Source organism: Crocodylus siamensis, chromosome 2 (assembly GCF_052110815.1).
Source record: "Crocodylus siamensis isolate JL-2025a chromosome 2, ASM5211081v1, whole genome shotgun sequence".
Taxonomy (NCBI): Eukaryota; Metazoa; Chordata; order Crocodylia; family Crocodylidae; genus Crocodylus; species Crocodylus siamensis.
This window is the reverse complement of record NC_143396.1, coordinates 91,667,149-91,685,324: the sequence shown is the minus strand read 5'-3', so window position 1 is coordinate 91,685,324 and position 18,176 is coordinate 91,667,149. Positions and strand designations below refer to the sequence as shown.

Here is an 18,176-nt window from a genome sequence, read left to right as displayed (position 1 = left end):
TAGATTTTCCTTTGTATATGCCTCACCAGTAAGGCTCATGGATTTCTGTACGCATGAAATATATTCTGACCCCTGGCTCCTTCCCACCAAAAAGCCTTCAAAACATGGGAAAACAGGACATAGGACTAGAAGAGATGTGCTGTCTCTGCTGTCACAGGCAACCATATCATATAATCTCAATCATAAATTTATCAACTTTGATATTAAAAGTATTTAGGATTTTTGTTCTAAAGCTTTATATGCCATTGAGGACAAATTAACTGGCCTGTAGTTTTCTAGATCATGTTTTTCCCTTTTAAAGTGTAAGTACTATATTAGCTCCAGTTATACAATATGACCCCAAACTTGGTAGGTTTATTTCAAATCCTTACTACCAGACCTGTAATTTAATGTGCCAGTTTTTTTTCAGAATTCTGGGATGGGAACTATCCAGTTCCCACAATTTGAGCACATTAAGTTCTCTAAATTTGCTTCATCTCAGATGGGGTAATTTCCTTTGACATACTGTCATTTTCATTCCATCCTACCTCTGTCCCCACCATCTTAATCCCCACCATCTTAACTGAAAACTTAAGTAAAGTATCCATTTAGTTTTTGAATCAACCATACATTATCTTTAATATCAACCTCTTCTTCAGGTCCACGTCTTTCTACGTTCTCTTTTTTATTTGTACGGCAAAAAAGCTTTTACTATTTGTAGTTTCCCTTAGAAGTTCTAACTGAACTTGACTTCAGTCATTCCCACTTTTCCCAACACTTTGATCCCTTATCCACTTGACACTTATTTCCAATATCCCCTTTGAGAAAGTAACTCACCAGATAAGGTCTGGAGCCCTTCCCTACAATCTTCTTTTTCCCCCCTTTTGCTTGAGGTGAAAATTCCAAATATACCTTTAACGTGAAGATAGTCCAGGCCTCCTCCATATTCAAGGCTTTGCGTTCTTTCATGCTCTTGACTTTACTGCCTGATTTCCTTAATTCCTCAGCTTCTGCCCACCATATTTTTTATCCTTATAGAATCTGGTTTCATGTCATAGGCAGGTGGTTCTAGTTTGTCTATTTTGTGGCACAGGCTTCTTACTTTAATATCCACGTCTCAGTTATTTCTTATTGACCTCTTCTAATTTCCTAGCCAGATTAGATAGGGTCCTTTCACTAATTATGCCACTACCTCATCTCATGAACATATTTTCTCGTTGTTGTCCATCCTTCTACCATCTAATGTTCCTATACCTATTGTTGCGATCTTGTTCTTCCTTCATATTAAAATCTAGGTATAACAGTTTGCACACATTCCCAACTTCTTTCCCCTGTTTCTTAATTTATACCTCTTCTTGATCTCAGAAAGGGACCATCTCAGGTACTCAAGTTACCATCCACCTGTCTTCCACAGTCTTCCCAGGCTTCACTCTCATAGAGGCATTGAAATCTCTAGTGGGGGGACTAGTCAAGAGAAAAGGTTCCAACCAGCTGACAGCTCTGAAAAGGTATTGTAGTCCGGGAACCATGTGCCAGGGCTACAGAATGCTACACAGATTAGAGGGATAGAGCCAGCCTGCTAACCCATAGGTAACCCTTCAACGATGTTAATAATAGGAGCATAGAAATTACAATACTGTACCATCTCTATGGTCCATCTAGTTAAATATCCTTTCTCTGCTGGTGGTCAGTACTAGCTTCTTCAGAGGATAATGCAACAATTTATGTAGAAAGTTATAGGCACACATAGACCCAGGACACAGTTCAGAAAAGTATTTAGCAGCCCATGTCCCTGAAGCTGAGAAGGCACAGGCCTCTCACATGCCAAGGAAGGCATCAATGCCAGCGGAGATGTCCTCCTCAGGAGCAGGGGGCAGGGATGTGTAGCGCTGTGACACTTAGCCCTCCAAGTGGTGGTGGAGGATGCAGGGCAGCCTGGGCTTCCCCCCATGCTGGAGTCTGGAGCTGCAGCAGCAGGTGCTACTGGGAACCTGGCCTGGCCCACCCTGGGAAGCGGGTAGGGGAGACAGGCTGTCTGCAGCCAGCACTCAGCAGCCTGCTGGCCTGAGGATAGCAACCAGGGCTGGGGGGCATGCAAGCAGTGCGGCAGCAGGTGCAGGAGGTATGGGAGCTATCCTGGTAGTATGAGCACATCTCCCAGAAGACCACCCAGGAGGAAGCACAGGACCAGGTGAAGCAGGCACTGGGCCCAGCTGGAGGCCCTGGAGCAGTGCTGTGTGGAGCAGCTCCAGCAGCAACTGGCCCACCCACCACTCTGCAGCAGGCCCCCACGTGGGCCCCAGAGGAGGGCCTCCACTGCATCCCACCCATAGGAGCCCCTGGCATTTGCTGTGACCCACAGACTTGCAGGGGAACTGTCCCTGGCCAGGGTTCTGGCCACTGTCACCAGACTCTACACTTTGGGTGCCCCCACCCCACACTCTCCCTCCCCCTCCAGGATTCAGACAAAGACTGAGACTGCTATATGTAGTTTTCAGTTTGTAAGGAGGGTTTTTTATTGTTGGTGGGTGGGAAGGGTGGTGGAGGGGCTCTGTGTATTGTGGAGGGAGGGGGTTCTGTTGGTTGAGGGGAGAAGTGAGAGGAAGGGGGTGGGGAGGTGCAGGGAATAAAAGTTTAAATTACAAGGATGTGCATTTCCTGGAATGGTACTGCGGGGGTGACAAAGGGGAACCGGGGTGTGGGGAGCAGGGCAGGTGGGTGTTGGCAGGGATGGCTGGGCACTTCTCTATTTTCTGGCACTCCAGGTGGGATCAGAGCTGGCACAGCAGGTCTTTAAAGGTGACCTGGGTCATCTGGAATATGTCAACCTACTGGTTGTTGTCCCATTCCTGCGGCACAATGCACTGCCACCAGTGCTGGCTGGCACAGTGGGCCCAGAGGTGGTGGGGCTGGTGGAACAGGAGGGCAATGGTGGTTCCAGCAGTGGTGCCCTGGAGCCCATGGTTGCTGGGGCTGGTGAGAGCAGTTCCATGGCAGCAGGGGCCCTGGAAGGCCATGTACCAGCCATCCAGTAGGTGGGTGAGTGAGTCAGGCAGTGGTAGGTGGCCAAGCGGCAGGAATGCAGAACAGCAGTGAGTGAGCAGGACAGCTGTGGCAGCCCTGAGGAGTGGGGGACCCTGTCCTAGGGTACCAGGGCCAGGAGCTGGGACAGGCAGGGCTGGGAAGTGCAGCTGCAGCAAGAGCAGGGCAGACATGTGCTGCCTGTGTCTCTGCCATGCTGCTGCTCTTACATAGGAAGTATCATCTGAGAGGTTACAGTGCAGAGAGTGTACTTTTAAGATGGCTGCCGAGTGCTGGCAGCTGGGTCTGGCTTCAACATGGCTGCCAAATGCTGGCAGCTATGTGTCCAGAAGCCAGAGCTCCCCCCAGTGGCCACAGGGGTACATGGCAGGGCTGCACTGACCTGGGACTATAGTCCCAAGTCCCACCACATGTAGACATCTGCCAAAAACCACTTTATGCGCATTAGTTTAATGCACATTAAATTTAAGCCTGCTTAAATTCATGTGTAGACACTCCCACTCTGCTTTATGGAAGATTGTCTTCATATCCCTATTCATTGTCATCATCGTGCATCTTTTCTGTTTCTGACACATCTTTTTTTGAGATGGGTGACCCAGATTGTAACACAGTGTCTCAAATAAAGTCATTCCACTCATAGATTAACATTACTTCTATATCATTCTCCATCCCATTTTTGATGTTTCTTAATATTTTCTCTTAAAATTTTACATTTTTTAAGGCTGCTGCATATTTAGCAGATGCCCTCACTGAGCTGCCCATATTTATGTTAGATCTCTTTCCTGAGCTGATGTAGTTAATTTAGAACCCAATAAAAGTTTTAAGTAGTTCAAATAATATCTTCCAAAATGCACTATTTATCCTTTTTCAATATTGAGTTTAATTTGCTGCTAAGTTGCCATTATCCTCACACAGTTATGTCCATTTGAATTTCCTAACCATCATTCCTCCTCTTGAAAGAACTTTTTATCCTCTGCAAATTTGCCACCCAAAGCTTACTCTTTTTTAGAGAATTAAAAAAAACATGTTAAACACCACTGATGCTTATGCAGGACCAGGTAGCACCTACCTTTTTTAATATAGGTCCATTCTTTGAGACCTTCTAGGTTTTTATTACAGTGTCTCATTTTAATTAGATTATATGTATTTTCTAGCAATTAAGCCACTTCATTTTCAGGTTTCTTTAGAACACCTTTATATAACATCTAGGTCTTACGATATATTACTTTTTAAATTATCGGTTTGTTCCAGCATCTGTTCTTTGAATCTTCCAATTCTTATAGTATTTTTGTACTTTTTTACCAGAAATGATTAAGCTAAAAATTGGCCTTGCCTTCACATGTTTTATGATGAAAATATATGCAAAAAAGTTATTCTTCTAACCTATGTCCTTATTTTATTTAACTGATCCCCTATTTACTATTAAATTGAACTCTCATGATTTGGAGATCAGTGGATTCTCTTAGAAGCATCCTGTACTGATATATTTAAAAATGGGTCTTTATGTTCACCCTTAATTTTTTTGTAGCTTCACGTTCCATCCTTACCATTTTAGACTTCTTTACATATTTGCCTGCTGTAGATGTGCTCCTTTTTGTTGGCTATAATTGGGCTTCCATTTTCCTAATATCTGTTGCTTGAATACCCTCCTAAACTCTACTCATTAATCTATACTTCTTTGTAAGTTATTTTATAATCTGTTTTTTTCTCCTTCATTATTTATTAATTTAAGCCAGACAAAATCAACTATTTTCTAAAGTATGAAAGATTCTGATTTCTATAATTTTGACTGTGGTGGGGTGGGGGAAAGGAGTGGTGACTAGCTTTTTTTGGTTTAGTTTAGTCTCACTGTTCTGGTTTTACAGTCCTTCCTTACTCAAAACTATTTCATGACTTAACAGAAATTGTAATAATACATAGTATTTATATAGTGCTTCATGTTTTCAAAAAGGTATGAAAACTGGGACTAATAAATACCCTGAGAGACAGACAAGTAGGTAACATTATCTCCATTTTACAGTTTAGGAAACTGAAGCAGAAAAGTGAAGTGACTGGCCCGAGAATATGTTCTGAGTCACTCTGTGGGCTGGATCCTTGTGGCTGGAAAAATAAAAAAAATAAAAAATAACATATGAAAAATTGCTATTTGAAAAATTAAAGCCTTTTTCCCTTTTCTTTTCTTTATTAGGGAAACTATAACAAGGCCTGTGAATATTTCAGTCAGGCTTTTGAGGCAGCAAACACTCTAACTAACTTGCCCTTGGTGGATGAAACAAAGGTTTATTATGGCATTGCAAAAGCTCATAACATGATGGTGGCAGTTAACAGCTATACAGAAACTGCAGATCCCGTCAGCATTGAGTACCTGCTGGCATGGAAGGAGAACAGAAGTGACATGTGCACTGACCCTTTTACAGTCGGTAAGACATTGGTTATGAAACGCATTAGTGCTGCATTGTCTTTAATGGTTAAGTCATTTTTCTTGTAGAGTTTTATTAAATTATTTGCTGAGTTTAATCCTATTGGATTACCCTTGTATTGGACGGAGGTTAGATTCACTTCTGTGTGCACTTATTTTAAAGATCGAATTAAATAGGCTTAAATACAATATAGAAAAGAAAACAGATAGCAGTAATCTATTTTAGATGCCAACTCTAACATTCTCAATGCTCAGTTCTCAGATCATCACAATTAGAGGCAAACAAGTGATGAATCAGTTTAATCAAATGATGACCAAATGAACTTTCAAATCAATGTTCGCTTTTAGTCTGTTCTAATAGGACCAGGATAAAAATAAATTCTCTGTTGTTAATAAGAAGAATTATTTTCCCATTTTTCCCGAATGCTGAGTATGTTCCCTGCACATTCAAGCATATTTTTGATGTCTCTTGTCCACAAGAATTATACTTTTTAGCCAAAGAAACATAAAAAAAGTTTTCCCTTACTTCCTTTGTGTAATTTCTTGTATCAAATATCGGAAATGTGGGTGAAGGAAGATGGACCTTTCCTTCCTTAATTAATTTTCTTTGGTTTTACTTTCTCTTTGGTTTTTATTTTTCCTAATAAAAAGATGTTTTTTTTAAAACCTCATTATCTACCTTTTAAGCACTGGTGCTATGTTACTGTCTTGTACTGAGGATATTCCTGTTCTCATTAAAGAATATCATTTATAGACCCTTATACTTGGAAAATAACCTGGGAAGAAGTGACTGCTAGAGCAGTTTATAATGGTACAGTAGATGTTTGGCTCTGCAAAGGTATTATTTGTAAAAGACTGTGCCCAAATTAAATCAGTTTCTCTTTTAAAGGCATTTTTCCCATATTTTCCACGTTTGTTTACCTTTTCTGTTTCATGGAATTAGAAGATTTCTATGTAGCTTCAGTTGTAATTTTCATTTAAAAATACTTGATTAGTAGTTTTATTGCTGAAGATTTTGACAGCTGAGTCAGGAATAGCTGAGGGTTTTTTTTACTGAGACAGTATAAAATTTCAAGTGAAAACTGTGGGGCAAGCATGTTTACTACATTTCTGCTCAAATGGCCAGAATTTTTTAAAAGTTAACAAACTTCGATGAGGTTTCAGAGATATACATTTGATTAAGATGAACATGGCAGTTTGTCTGTATATATTTCATTTTTAAAGCACACCCGTCCAGTGCACTGATGTTCAGAATTGCTCATCCAGCAATACTTATAGGGGCCACATATGCCCCTTGAGTTTCTTCATGCATCTGATCAAGGACCTAAAGGGTAGGGTAGTGCCATGTTCTCCTTGGTTGTTCTCTTTGCCTGTGGCTAAACATCAGAACTTGCAGTACCCCACCCTCTTCCCTACTTGTGCTGTTTACCCATTGTTTTATAAACTGATAGGTATTTATCAGTCAGGGTTTAGTGTTAGTTTAGCTTTAGTTGTGCTTTTCATAGCATTTCCTTTCTTCTACCTACAATGATAATCTCTGAAAACTTGTCTCCAGGCTTTAGAAATTACTGCTCCTGCCAGGAAGCAATGTCTCTTCAAGCCTGTTATACTAGTTCTCATTTGTATGTAGAAGAGGAGCATATAGAGAGAGATGTGCAGTCTATAAATCATTTTCCAAGAGAATGAAAGAAATAACGAATTAAAATATTCCTGATGGAAAAATCATGTTGTCACTCTTCAGAACCTGGAATGTATAGGACAGAAACTTATGAGCAGGAATCATCTAAAATGCTTCTCCTAGCTCCTCTGTCCATGGATCCCTGGGAACAGATATTTCCATCTTGTCTAGTAAAAACTCAGAGGATGGTAGTTCTCCTTCTCTGTTCTGTCTTGTATCAAATTTAGGCATGAGTAGTTAAAGCGCAGTAATGCACATGTAGACACAACCCAGCATTAACTTTAGTGCCGGGTCTGCCCAGCCACTAGGGGCACATGGCAGGGCTGCAGGGACTTGGCACTACTTTAGTGCCAAGTCCCAGCAAGTATAGACACCAGCCAAAAATTGCTTAATGGTCATTAGCTTAATGCACATTAAATTTAATTGCCCTTAAACCCACATGTAGATGGTGTTCAAGATTTGGGCACACTATATGACATAATAATGCTTTCTATTTTAGTTTCAATTCCTTTCCTAAAGATTTCTGACAATTACAATGCTGCACATTGGGTGCATCTACACGAGACACATCAATGTGCGTTAGTCTAGTTTACTGCGCAGTTCAGGTATACATCTACATGTACACATCCTTACTGTGCAGTAAACTAGCCTAATCATGACTAAATTTGATAACTGCAAATGGAGATATCAAAATTAGTCACGATTAGTTAAAGCACAGTAACGCATGTGTAGATGTGAACTGCCACTAAGTTTAGTGCCAGGTCTGCCCTGCTACTAGGAAGCCAGCTTGCTGGGAGCCTCTCCTGTCACAAGTCTGGGCTGCCTTTGTGGTATTTGTGCTATTTTGTATCCTGGGGCACACAACACAGGAGCCTGTATAAGCCTACTTCCTGCACAGGAGCAGTGCAGACCCTGTGTGCCCTCTAAGAAAGGACATGGGCAGCCTTTGCCTGTGTTGTATCCTAGCCAAAGATGCTGCTTCTCCATAGGTGAGTGTTGTAAAGGGCTGTAGCCTGCTGTACCCCCTGCCCAGCTCTAAGATCTCCCCAAGGCTTCTGGCTGGCTGTCTCTGGCACCAGAGCCAGCACCTACTCCCTGCTACTGCTCACCCCCAGCAGTGTCTCCTGTGCTTGCAGGTGCTGTGGCACATTGCCTCTGCTGTGCAGCTCCCAGCCCCTGTACTGAGCACTGCTGGCCTCTGTCCAGAGCTGGCCACACAGAGACAGCTGCATGGGGGCCCAGAGAGCTGGCCTGGGGTGCACCACCAACATGTCCTCCCCACATTTCCCATCCAGGCCCAGCCCCACCCACTTGCACATGACTGAGCCTTCCCACTCAGGGCCCCAGCTGGAGCTAGGAGGATATTGGAGACCTCATGGCACTCTGGGATGATGCGGAGGTGCAGAGGCAGTGTGTGTGGGGCAGGCATACAGGAGCAAGGGCACTCCCAGTTGGTGCAGGAGTGCCACATAAAGATCAAGACCTTGTGGGCACAGTGGGTGGTCATGGCTGGCCAGTCATTGGTCCAGTCATGCCTGTAAGCCCATGCTCTTATGCAGGAGTTGACCAGGATGTTGGCGCCCTGGGACCCAAACTACAACCCTGCAGTTTACACCAAGGCTGGGCATTCAGCACCCCACTCTGCCCACCTCCCCGGCTGCTGCATGCACTAGCAGCTTGGGGAGCCCTGGCCAACAGCTTCCTTGACAGCTCCACAGCCCCAGACCCTGACATGAGGAGTAGCCAGCTATGACACCGCCATCTGTCAGCAGCACCAGCTCCTTCCTGTACCATGTACTGTGGGCCGAGGACACTGGGCACAGCTGGACACCATCGCTGAAGCCACCAGCCTCACCAGCCCCAGCCACATGGTAAGTCCTGCACTGGGGGGAGGGCCCTCCCAGCCCCAGCTCCACCCCTGTTCCTTGGCCCTGCCCCTGGCCTTGGCCCTGGCCCCTGCCCCACCCTGCCCACCCAGCCTGCCTGCACTCCCCTGTCCCCATGTTTCCCCCCCACAGCATGCAGAGAGGCAGGACACAGTTCAAATCTTTATTAAGAAGCCCTTGTCCACACAGCTTCCTCATACCTGAAGGAAAATGTCAATGCTGGCAGCAATGTCCTCCTCAGCAGCAGGGGGAATGATATATAGCACTGCCATAGGTAGTCCTTGAGGCAGAGATGGAGATTTTGGGGCAGTGCAGGCTTGCCCCCCACACTTTGGTAGCTTAGGGTCCCAAACCAGGAGCACAGGTGTGCCCGGAGCACTAGCAGGATCAGCAGCAGCAGGGTGTTGTGAGTTGTGTACCCTTCACCCTGCACAAACAGCTCATCATACACTGCCTGGGGCACATCCAACAGGGGCACGCTTGGGATGCAGTGGTGGTGCAGGGCCAAGCTGGCCCCAGGGCACCTCCTCCGAGTGGCCCCACTGGGGTGGACAAGGGTGCAGCCAGCCCTTGTCCCAGTTGTCTGGGAGCCCTGCACGTCCCGAGCCTGGGTGCCATGGGCTGGGTGGCAGGGTAGCAGAGTGGCTGGCCTGAAGGGGAAGAGATGGGAGAGTGGGGTCTGGAGCCATGGCAGCAGGTGCTGCCAGGAGCCTGGCCTGGCCTGGCCTGGCCTGCCCTGGATAGGGATAGGGGAAGTAGGTCATTGGCCCACGGGCCCCTGGGAAACATGCAGGGATGGGGGCTCGGCCAGTGGCTGCCTGCACCCAGGCTTGCCTGGCCAAACTTACTATGCTCCCTGGGCACCTATGTATGGCCGAACTGTGATCTGAGGCCATGCAGCACATGACCCCTGGTACATTTCTGAAATATTGCAAACTCACAAAAGGCTTCTGTCTTTTGCCTCTGCAGGGCCAACATCTGGATGCTGGCAAGAAGCTGCAGGTCCAGTAGGAATGCAGACTCCAGGTCACTGCCACCCAGTGCGGGAGCCCGCTATATTAGCTGTGTGCAAAACGGACCATATTCGATTCAAATTTGTCCCAAATCAGGGACAGTGATTCGATTCATTGATTCGGATCACCATCCCAATTTGATTCAGCTGAATCCAAATCTGAAGATTCGATGCTGATTCAGAGAAGCAGCGATTCAGCTATAGACACAGCTTTAACTGTTTTTTCTACATACCAGATGTGGCTTTTGAATGCTATGATGCTGGGGCAGATGGATTGTCCCACAGAAGCACAAACCTGGAAGTGGACTGGAAGTGCTTCGGATCCACTGCCGAGCATGCTGAGGACCGCCCTCCTGTGCTTCGGTGGGATGCTCCATCCACCCCAGCATCTCAGCATTCATGAGCCACCTGGTACCTTGAGGTATTCAGAAAAAACATTTAAAACCATGTCTATGTCCAAATCATCAAATCTCTCCAAATCAATTCAGAGGGTTCCAATTCAATTCAGAGAAATTAAAGGGTCTCCTGATTCAATTCAGATTCAGAGATTCAGCCACCAAATCAGGCCAAATCTCTACCGAATCGAATCAGCGGCCGAAGCTTCGCACAGCCCTACACCATATGCACCAGGTGCGCCAGCAGTGGGCTTGAGACTGCATCCTCCTTCTCCAGTGCCTGGTGGAGGTGGTCAAGGAGTGCAAGGTGCGGGCAAAGGTCTGGCAGGAGGAGAGCCTGACCTGCAAGCAAAGGTGGTGGGAGGAGGTCATCACCCAGGAGACTGCCTGGGAAGGTGCATGGGATCAGGCACAGCAGAAACACTGAGCCCAGGGGGAGCACCTAGAGTTGGAATGGATTGAGCTGCTCAGGCATCAAAGGGCCAACCAGGTCCAGGCAGTGGAGGCCATAGATGATGACCGTCAGGTCCTGGACACCCTCCTGGATCTGGAGGTCATGTGCCCAGCCCCCATTTCTGGCTCCTCAATGCTTCTGGCAGCCAGCCACCACCCTGCAGCAGGCCCCTGGCCCTGGCCCAGCCCCCACCCCAAGTCCCCCGCCATCCACCGGGGCACAGCCCCACCACTTACCCTGAGGCCACATGCCCAAGGACCCAGAAGTGCCAGGCAGAGCACCGCAAGGGGACACTGGCCCTGGACTCCAGCGACCAGAGGGGAAGCTGCCCACCCTTGAAGAGCACCATCTGGCATCACCACACAACAAGCCCACTGACCACTGCAGTCGCCATGCCCCCCAGACCTGCAGGGGAACAGTGAGAGGCTGGGGTGTTGGCCACCTGCCCCCAGGTTCTGCAGCATAGGCACCCCTACTCTGGGGCAATAAAAGACTGAGACTTGTATATAGTATGCACATTGGGAAGAGGGTTTTTTATTGTTGGTGGGTGGAAAGGGTGATGGAGGGGCTCTGTTTGTTGGGGAGTGATGGGGAAAGGGGAGGGAGCTATGTTGGTTGAGGGAGAGAGGGAAGGGGGCTCTGTGTTGGAGAGAGAGGGGCAAGAAGGCTGTATGTGTTGAGTGGGGAGGGATCAGGGGTTTGTAAGAGGAATAAAGCTTTTTTTTTAAAATGTCCATGTCCTGAGAGTGGTGCTGGGGATGGGCAGGGGTAGAGGGTGTGTGGGCAGCAGGAAAGATGGGCTAGAGCAGGGAGTGCTGTAAGAGGTGGTCCACCAGGGTCTCCTGCACCTGGTGCCCTGGCCCCCAGTATGTGGCTCGCCTGGGGCCTCACTAGAGGGGACCCAATGCTGCCACTGTCACTGCAGTTCATGCTTCCACCTTCAGGCCCGGTGTGCTTCCTCTGCCCATGCATCCCTAAATGCCTCTTCCTGGGCCTCGCAAATATTATTCAGCATGCACACTTCAATGATGACCCGGGGAGGTTTCTCTCGGCCAACTCAAGGTGGGCCGTGAAGGAATGCCAGTGGCCTTTGAGGCAGCCAAAGGTGCACTCAGTGAAGGTGTGGGTTCACGACAAGGCACCAGTTAAAATGGACTTGGTGGGGTTCCTGGTGACCAGTGTAGGGCCTCATCAGCCATGGGAGTAGTGGGTAGGCTGGGTTCCTGATGAGGAGGGGTGAGATAATGACAGTGGGCCAGTGGATGACTGAGGCAGCCAAGAGGATCTGGGGACCCTGTTCCTGGTGCCAGGGTCAGGGGATGGGGTACCCATGGCTGAGAAGCTCAGCTGGAGCAGAAGCAGAGCTGCCACATGCTGTCTATGTCTGTGCCACTCTGCTTCTCTCAACACAAGAAGTGTCTTCCCAGACTGCACAGTGTGGGGCTGCATTTTAAAGATGCCATGTCTCCCTGTGGCCACTGTGGGGAGCTTCAGTCTCCAGACCCAACTGCCAGCACTTGGCAGCCATGCTGAAGCCAGACCCAGCTGCTTCAGTACCTGGCAGACATCTTTAAAATGCAGCCCCGCACTGTGCAGTCTGGGAAGACACTTCTTGTGTTGAGAGAAGCAGAGTGGCACAGACACAGGCAGCATGTAGCAGCTCTGCTTCTGCTCCAGCTGAGCTTCTCAGCCATGGGTACCCCAGCCTTTGGCCCTGGCACCCAGGAACAGGGTCCCCAGATCCTTTTGGCTGCCTCGTTTATCTAAATTTAGTGCCAGTTCCCTCCAGTCCTGCCATGTCCCCCTGTGGCCACTGGGGGGGAGCTGGCACTGGGAGTTCCCTGCACATGTAGATACTTGCCAAAAATCAGTTACTGCGCATTAAGCTAATGCATAGTAAATTTAGTTGCAACTAATTGCACATGTAGATGTGCACATTGAGCCAGATTTAGAGAGCACCATTCATCATTAAGAACTCTGGACTTTCAGTGAGCTTTGTGAGAGTTCATGTAGTAGCTATCTCAAATTTGTGTCAGGGATCCCATGTTTCATATGCTGGCTATGTTCAAAAAAGGTTATGAATGAACATGTCTTAAAGAGGAGAAGGTTCTCTGACTGGGTTCTAAATTTTGTGCTAAATTTTGAACAAATAGCTATATGTTTCTCTGTTTCATTTCTCTATCAGAACAGCTTTTTTGTTAGGGAACAGTTATTTATTATGTCCCATGGTACAAGAAGTAGGGGTGGAAATCAAATTATTGGTGGCATATTTAAATCAAACAGATGGAAATTCTTTTTCACGCAATGCATAATTAATAACATCAATTGCCATCACTTATAGCAGGATCCCCTTTTATAAAGATTTTTATAGAGACAGAGAGTATATTTACACTAACAAAGTATACTGCTGAATCAGACTTTCCTATGAACTAGCAAATATAAGCCAAATATTGTACCATGCATTTACCTTGCCTGGCAAAAGCACTCATAAGCACACTATACAGCTTCATATTCACTACCTCTAAGACCTTAAACAGTGCAGCCATGCCTATGTAGCAGTGAGGATACCTAATTAGCCCTGCTCAGGGTACTGCTGCCAGTTACAGTAAGTCTGAAGTCCAGACATTGCCACAGGGCCATCAGTAAGAGTGACAGCTTTCTCTACAAGAGTGCAAGTAGTTTTTTGAGCAATGTTGCAATATTAGAGTTATATAGGATAGCTAGTTAGAGTTCAGTACACACATTCACCCACCATTTCTCTATAGTAGAAATGGTAAGATCTAATATTAATTTGGGTAATGCTTACCTGCACTTATTTTAAGAGATGGCTCTTAGCCATCTCTAAGTCACTGTTTGGAGTCAGAAATAGTGTAAGTACTCAAGGAAAAACAGTTCCTTGCCTTGCAGATGTCTTATTTCAGTTTGAAGAGGTTTTGTCCATATGTATTCCATGATTTAGCCTCCTTTCCTGCTACAAAGCCGGAGGAAATCTGGGCTCTATATTGGTAAAGTAACAACAAAGGGGCAGCTAGGGTCACCCAGCTCAGGTACATTGAGCAAATATGCACCAGTAGTGGAATGAAGAACACATCTGAAAGATGTACAGTTCCCTCAAGGTCAAAGACCATTCACAACTCTCAGAGGTTTGATTTAAGGATGCCTGAAGATTCATGAGGAAATTGTGAGTTGACACTTAGCTCACAGTTTCAAAATTAAATTCACAGCATGAAGGCTGTATCAGGGTTGCCAACCCAAGACATTTTTTACTAACAATCTGCAAACTTTTTACCGACATCCAAACTTTTGTTTACTGACATATGTTTGACATAATATAAATGTAACCCTTGTGCCAGACCCTGGACAAGGGCCAGGTTCAAACTAAAAAATTTGGAGATTATCAGTAAAAAGAATTGCCCTGGGTTGATGACCCTACTTGACTGCAGGAATAGCTTTACACCATGCTATGCCCATCCCAGGGCCCCCTACTCACCCCTACACCCTGCTATCTCCACCTGTACCTCACACCATGTTGCCTTCTCTAACCCACCCTGTAGTTCAGTCCCCACCCAGAGGCATAGCATGATATTTCAGTGCATAGACCAGAGGTTTGGGGGCAGAGGGAATTATGCTGAGCACTGGAGGACAGAAGTGAGGGGCAGGGAAGTGGAATCTTATCTTTCCGTGTTCTTTGCACTCAGGGAGCAGCTGCTACAGCTCCTGCTGTAGCAGCATGAGCTTTGCTGCTATAGCTGAAGGGCAGGCTTGTGCAGCAGCCCAGCTGGTACAGACTCCACAGGACCACTTCAGGTGCCCTATTCACTCCCACTCTCACTCCCTCATGCACCCCTACAGATATGCTTCTGGATGCAGGACTGCATCTCCTACAGAAAAGCTTAGGGGGGGTGCATTCCACTTGCCTCCCACTCCTCCCCCACAAATACACTATGGGGCATAGGGCTGCCCCTGCCCATCTTCCATGGCTTGGCTGCACAGGGTTACCCCTACCATGGAAAAAGGGAGGAAGCTAGATCAGTGCCCCCTCTAAATTGGCACCCAGTTACCCCACTACTGCTCCCACTGTTCTCAGTCTCCCCTCTCCAGTCTCTGGCATGGACCCCCCACCTACCACACCTCCCCTCCCCTCAGCCCCACAACTCTGTCCCTGTTCTGCTCAGCCCAAGAACTGCTTAGAAACTCTGCAGCAAAACTCGCTAGGGTGAGAGGAGAGAAGGAGCTACAGATGCAGTTCATGGAAGGGCTCCAAACAGTGCTCCCACCTAGACACCAGGTGGTGTTGCTCCACTTTCTGTCCAGCCTCAAAACTTGCCCTGAATGTAGCTTCATTCAGACAGATTTTGAAACAAACTCAGTTTTTCTGCTTTTTACAGATGACTTAATTTTTCTTATGGACATCACGGACCGATGTTTTAGGACTGAATTTTTAGGGCCCATACAATAAATTTAGACATCTGGCAACCGTGGGCTAAATATAGTATACCAAAGTGTAAGCTTCAGTGGTAGATCATAATTTTGGGTCTAGAAGTGACCCATTAGTGGGTTCTGTTGCAAACTGTATGGTTGAATAGTCCAAATCCTGATTTACATGGAACATTTTCTTCTCCAGAGTTCTTTACTGATTCTAATATTCAATTTTTGTATGAAAACATTATTTTTGTGTAATGAAGACACTATACCCTGTCAATTCACATGGCTTGTTTAATATTTTCAGCCTCAAAGATGTGTTCTCCCTCCTCTTTTTCACTGCACATAATCAGCTTCCTGCTTGGGAATCAATATAGAAATGTCTACCCATCCCAGACACAGAAATTAAATATTCATAAGAATCTCTATACTTCATTGGTTATTAGCTATGAAAGAAATTTTAAACATTCAAAGGAAAAATTAGTTTGAAAATTTGCAATTTTGAACTTAGCTTGATTTCATAGTTTCATAGTTTCTAGGGTCGGAAGGGACCTGAGAAGATCATCGAGTCTGACCCCTGCCATGGCAAGAAAGAGTACTGGGGTCAAATGACCCCAGCAAGTTGTACATCTAGCCTCCTTTTAAAGACCCCCAGGGTAGGAGCCAGCACCACTTCTCTTGGAAGTTGGTTCCAGATCCTAGCCGCCCTGACCATGAAGTAGCGCCTCCTGATATCTAGCCTAAATCCACCCTCTGCCAGCTTGTGACCGTTATTCCTGGTCACCCCTCGTAGTGCATGGGGGAACAGGGACTTCCCCAGTGCCTGCTGGTCCCCTCTGACTAGTTTGTAAACGGCCACTAGATCCCCCCTCAGCCTTCTCTTGTGGAGGCTGAACAGGTTCAGGTCCCATAGCCTGTCCTCGTAGGGCCTGCCCTGCTGCCCCCGATCATGCAAGTGGCCTTCCTCTGGACCCCTCTCCATGTTGTCCACATCCCTCTTGAAGTGCGGCGCCCAGAACTGGACACAATACTCCAGCTGCAGCCTGACCAGTGCCGCATAGAGGGGAAAGATCACCTCCTTGGACCTGCTTGAGATGCATCTGTGGATGCATGACAAGGTGCGGTTGGCCCATGTTCATCTTGGAATCTTGATGACTCCAAGATCCTTTTCTGCCTCTGCACTGATGAGAAGGGAGTTCCTGAACCTGTAGGTATGGTGCCGGTTGTTCCTCCCCAGGTGCACCACTTTGCACTTGTCGGTATTGAATCCCATCCTATTCTCATCCACCCACCTCTGTAACCTGTCTAGGTCCAATTGTAGCCTATTCCTTCCTTTTAATGTGCCCACATCCCCCCACATCTTAGTGTCATCAGCAAATTTGAACAAGGTGCTATTTACCCCCTCGTCCAAGTCACTGATGAAGATGTTGAACAGTGCGGGCCCAAGGATCGAGCCCTGAGGAACTCCACTGCCCACATCCCTCCAAGTCAAAAATGACCCATCCACCACCGCTCTCTGGGTGCGGCCCTCCAGTCAGTTGGTGACCCATTTGACTGTGTAGGTGTTGACACCACAGTCCCCCAGTTTCTTAATGAGAACGGGATGAGAAACAGTGTCGAAGGCCTTCCAAAAGTCCAGGAAGACTATGTCCACTGCTACCTCTGCATCTAAGGATTTGGGGACCTGGTCATAGAAGGCCACCAGGTTGGTCTGACAGGACCTGCCACTAATGAACCCGTGTTGATTGCCCCTAAGCATAATCTCCCCTGCTGGCCCCTCGTGGATATGTGCCAGAATAATTTTCTCAAAAAGCTTGCCCAGGATTGAGGTAAGACTAACCGGCCTATTGTTTCCCGGGTCCTCCTTCCTCCTCTTTTTGAAGATGGGAACCACATTGGCCCTCTTCCAGTCCTCTGGCACCACACCAGAACACCACGAGTGCTTGTAAAGCCGTGCCAGGGGTTCCGCAATGAACTCAGTACTCTAGGGTGGAGATCGACCGGACCAGCTGATTTGAATACATCCAGTCCTTCCAGAAGTTCCCTAACTAGTTCCTCACTAACCCTTGGCCTAGGTGTGCCTCCCCTGGGGTCTAAGGGGGGGCCCAGAGGGGGGGTGGCTGTTCCGGTCCCCGCTCAGGAAAATAGAGGCAAATAAATTGTTAAATATGTTGGCGTCATCTGGTGTGACAACCAAATTTCCTAGCATGTCTTTCAGGGGTCCCACATTACCAGGAACCTTCTTTTTGCCCCCTATGTATTTAAAAAAGGACTTCTTGTTCTCCTTGATCTGGGAAGCTAGTCCCAGTTCCATCTCCACCTTGGCCTTCCTAACTGCCCCCTGCATCCCCAAGCAACCGTGGTATAATTCTCCCTGGTGATGCCCCCTCCCTTCCATTGGGTGTGCACCTCCCTTTTAGCTAGGAAACATTCTCGGATGCTTTTGATGAGCCATGGGGGCTTATGTGCCCTCCTGCTCCCTTCAATCCGTGTTGGGATTATCTTCCTTTGGGCTTAGAGGATTGTCTCCTTAAGGAGCGACCACTCTTCTTGGACACCTGGTTCCCCTCCCCTCTGGGACCTCAGTGCTTCCCCGACTATTCTCCTTAGCTCATTGAAGTCTTCCCTCCTGAAATCTAGGGCTGCTGCCTTGCTGTAGGCCTTTGCCACCTTGCGCTGGACAGTGAATTCCAGCAGGCAGTGATCGCTGTCGCCCAGGTGATCAAGCACCCTCAGCCCCCTCACCAGGCCGTCACCCATGGCCAGCACCAGGTCCAACAAGGCATCTCCCCTGGTGGGGCTGTGCACCTTCTCGGTTAGATGGAGGTCCTGCATTCTGGCTAGGAACTTACATGAGCGGTCAGACCTAGCTGACTGCTCTACCCAGCA

The 18,176-nt window shown here is 47.2% G+C and overlaps 1 protein-coding gene across 1 annotated transcript in view; it reads left to right on the top strand.

The window, feature by feature from the left end:
* The window catches only part of TTC29 (tetratricopeptide repeat domain 29), a 197,319-nt gene that overhangs the window by 113,070 nt on the left and 66,073 nt on the right, over positions 1-18,176 (top strand). Inside the window, exon 10 of the mRNA XM_090034724.1 lies at positions 5,210-5,441. Coding sequence (XP_089890850.1) covers positions 5,210-5,441 — 232 coding nt within the window. The remainder of the gene's footprint in view (positions 1-5,209; positions 5,442-18,176) is intronic.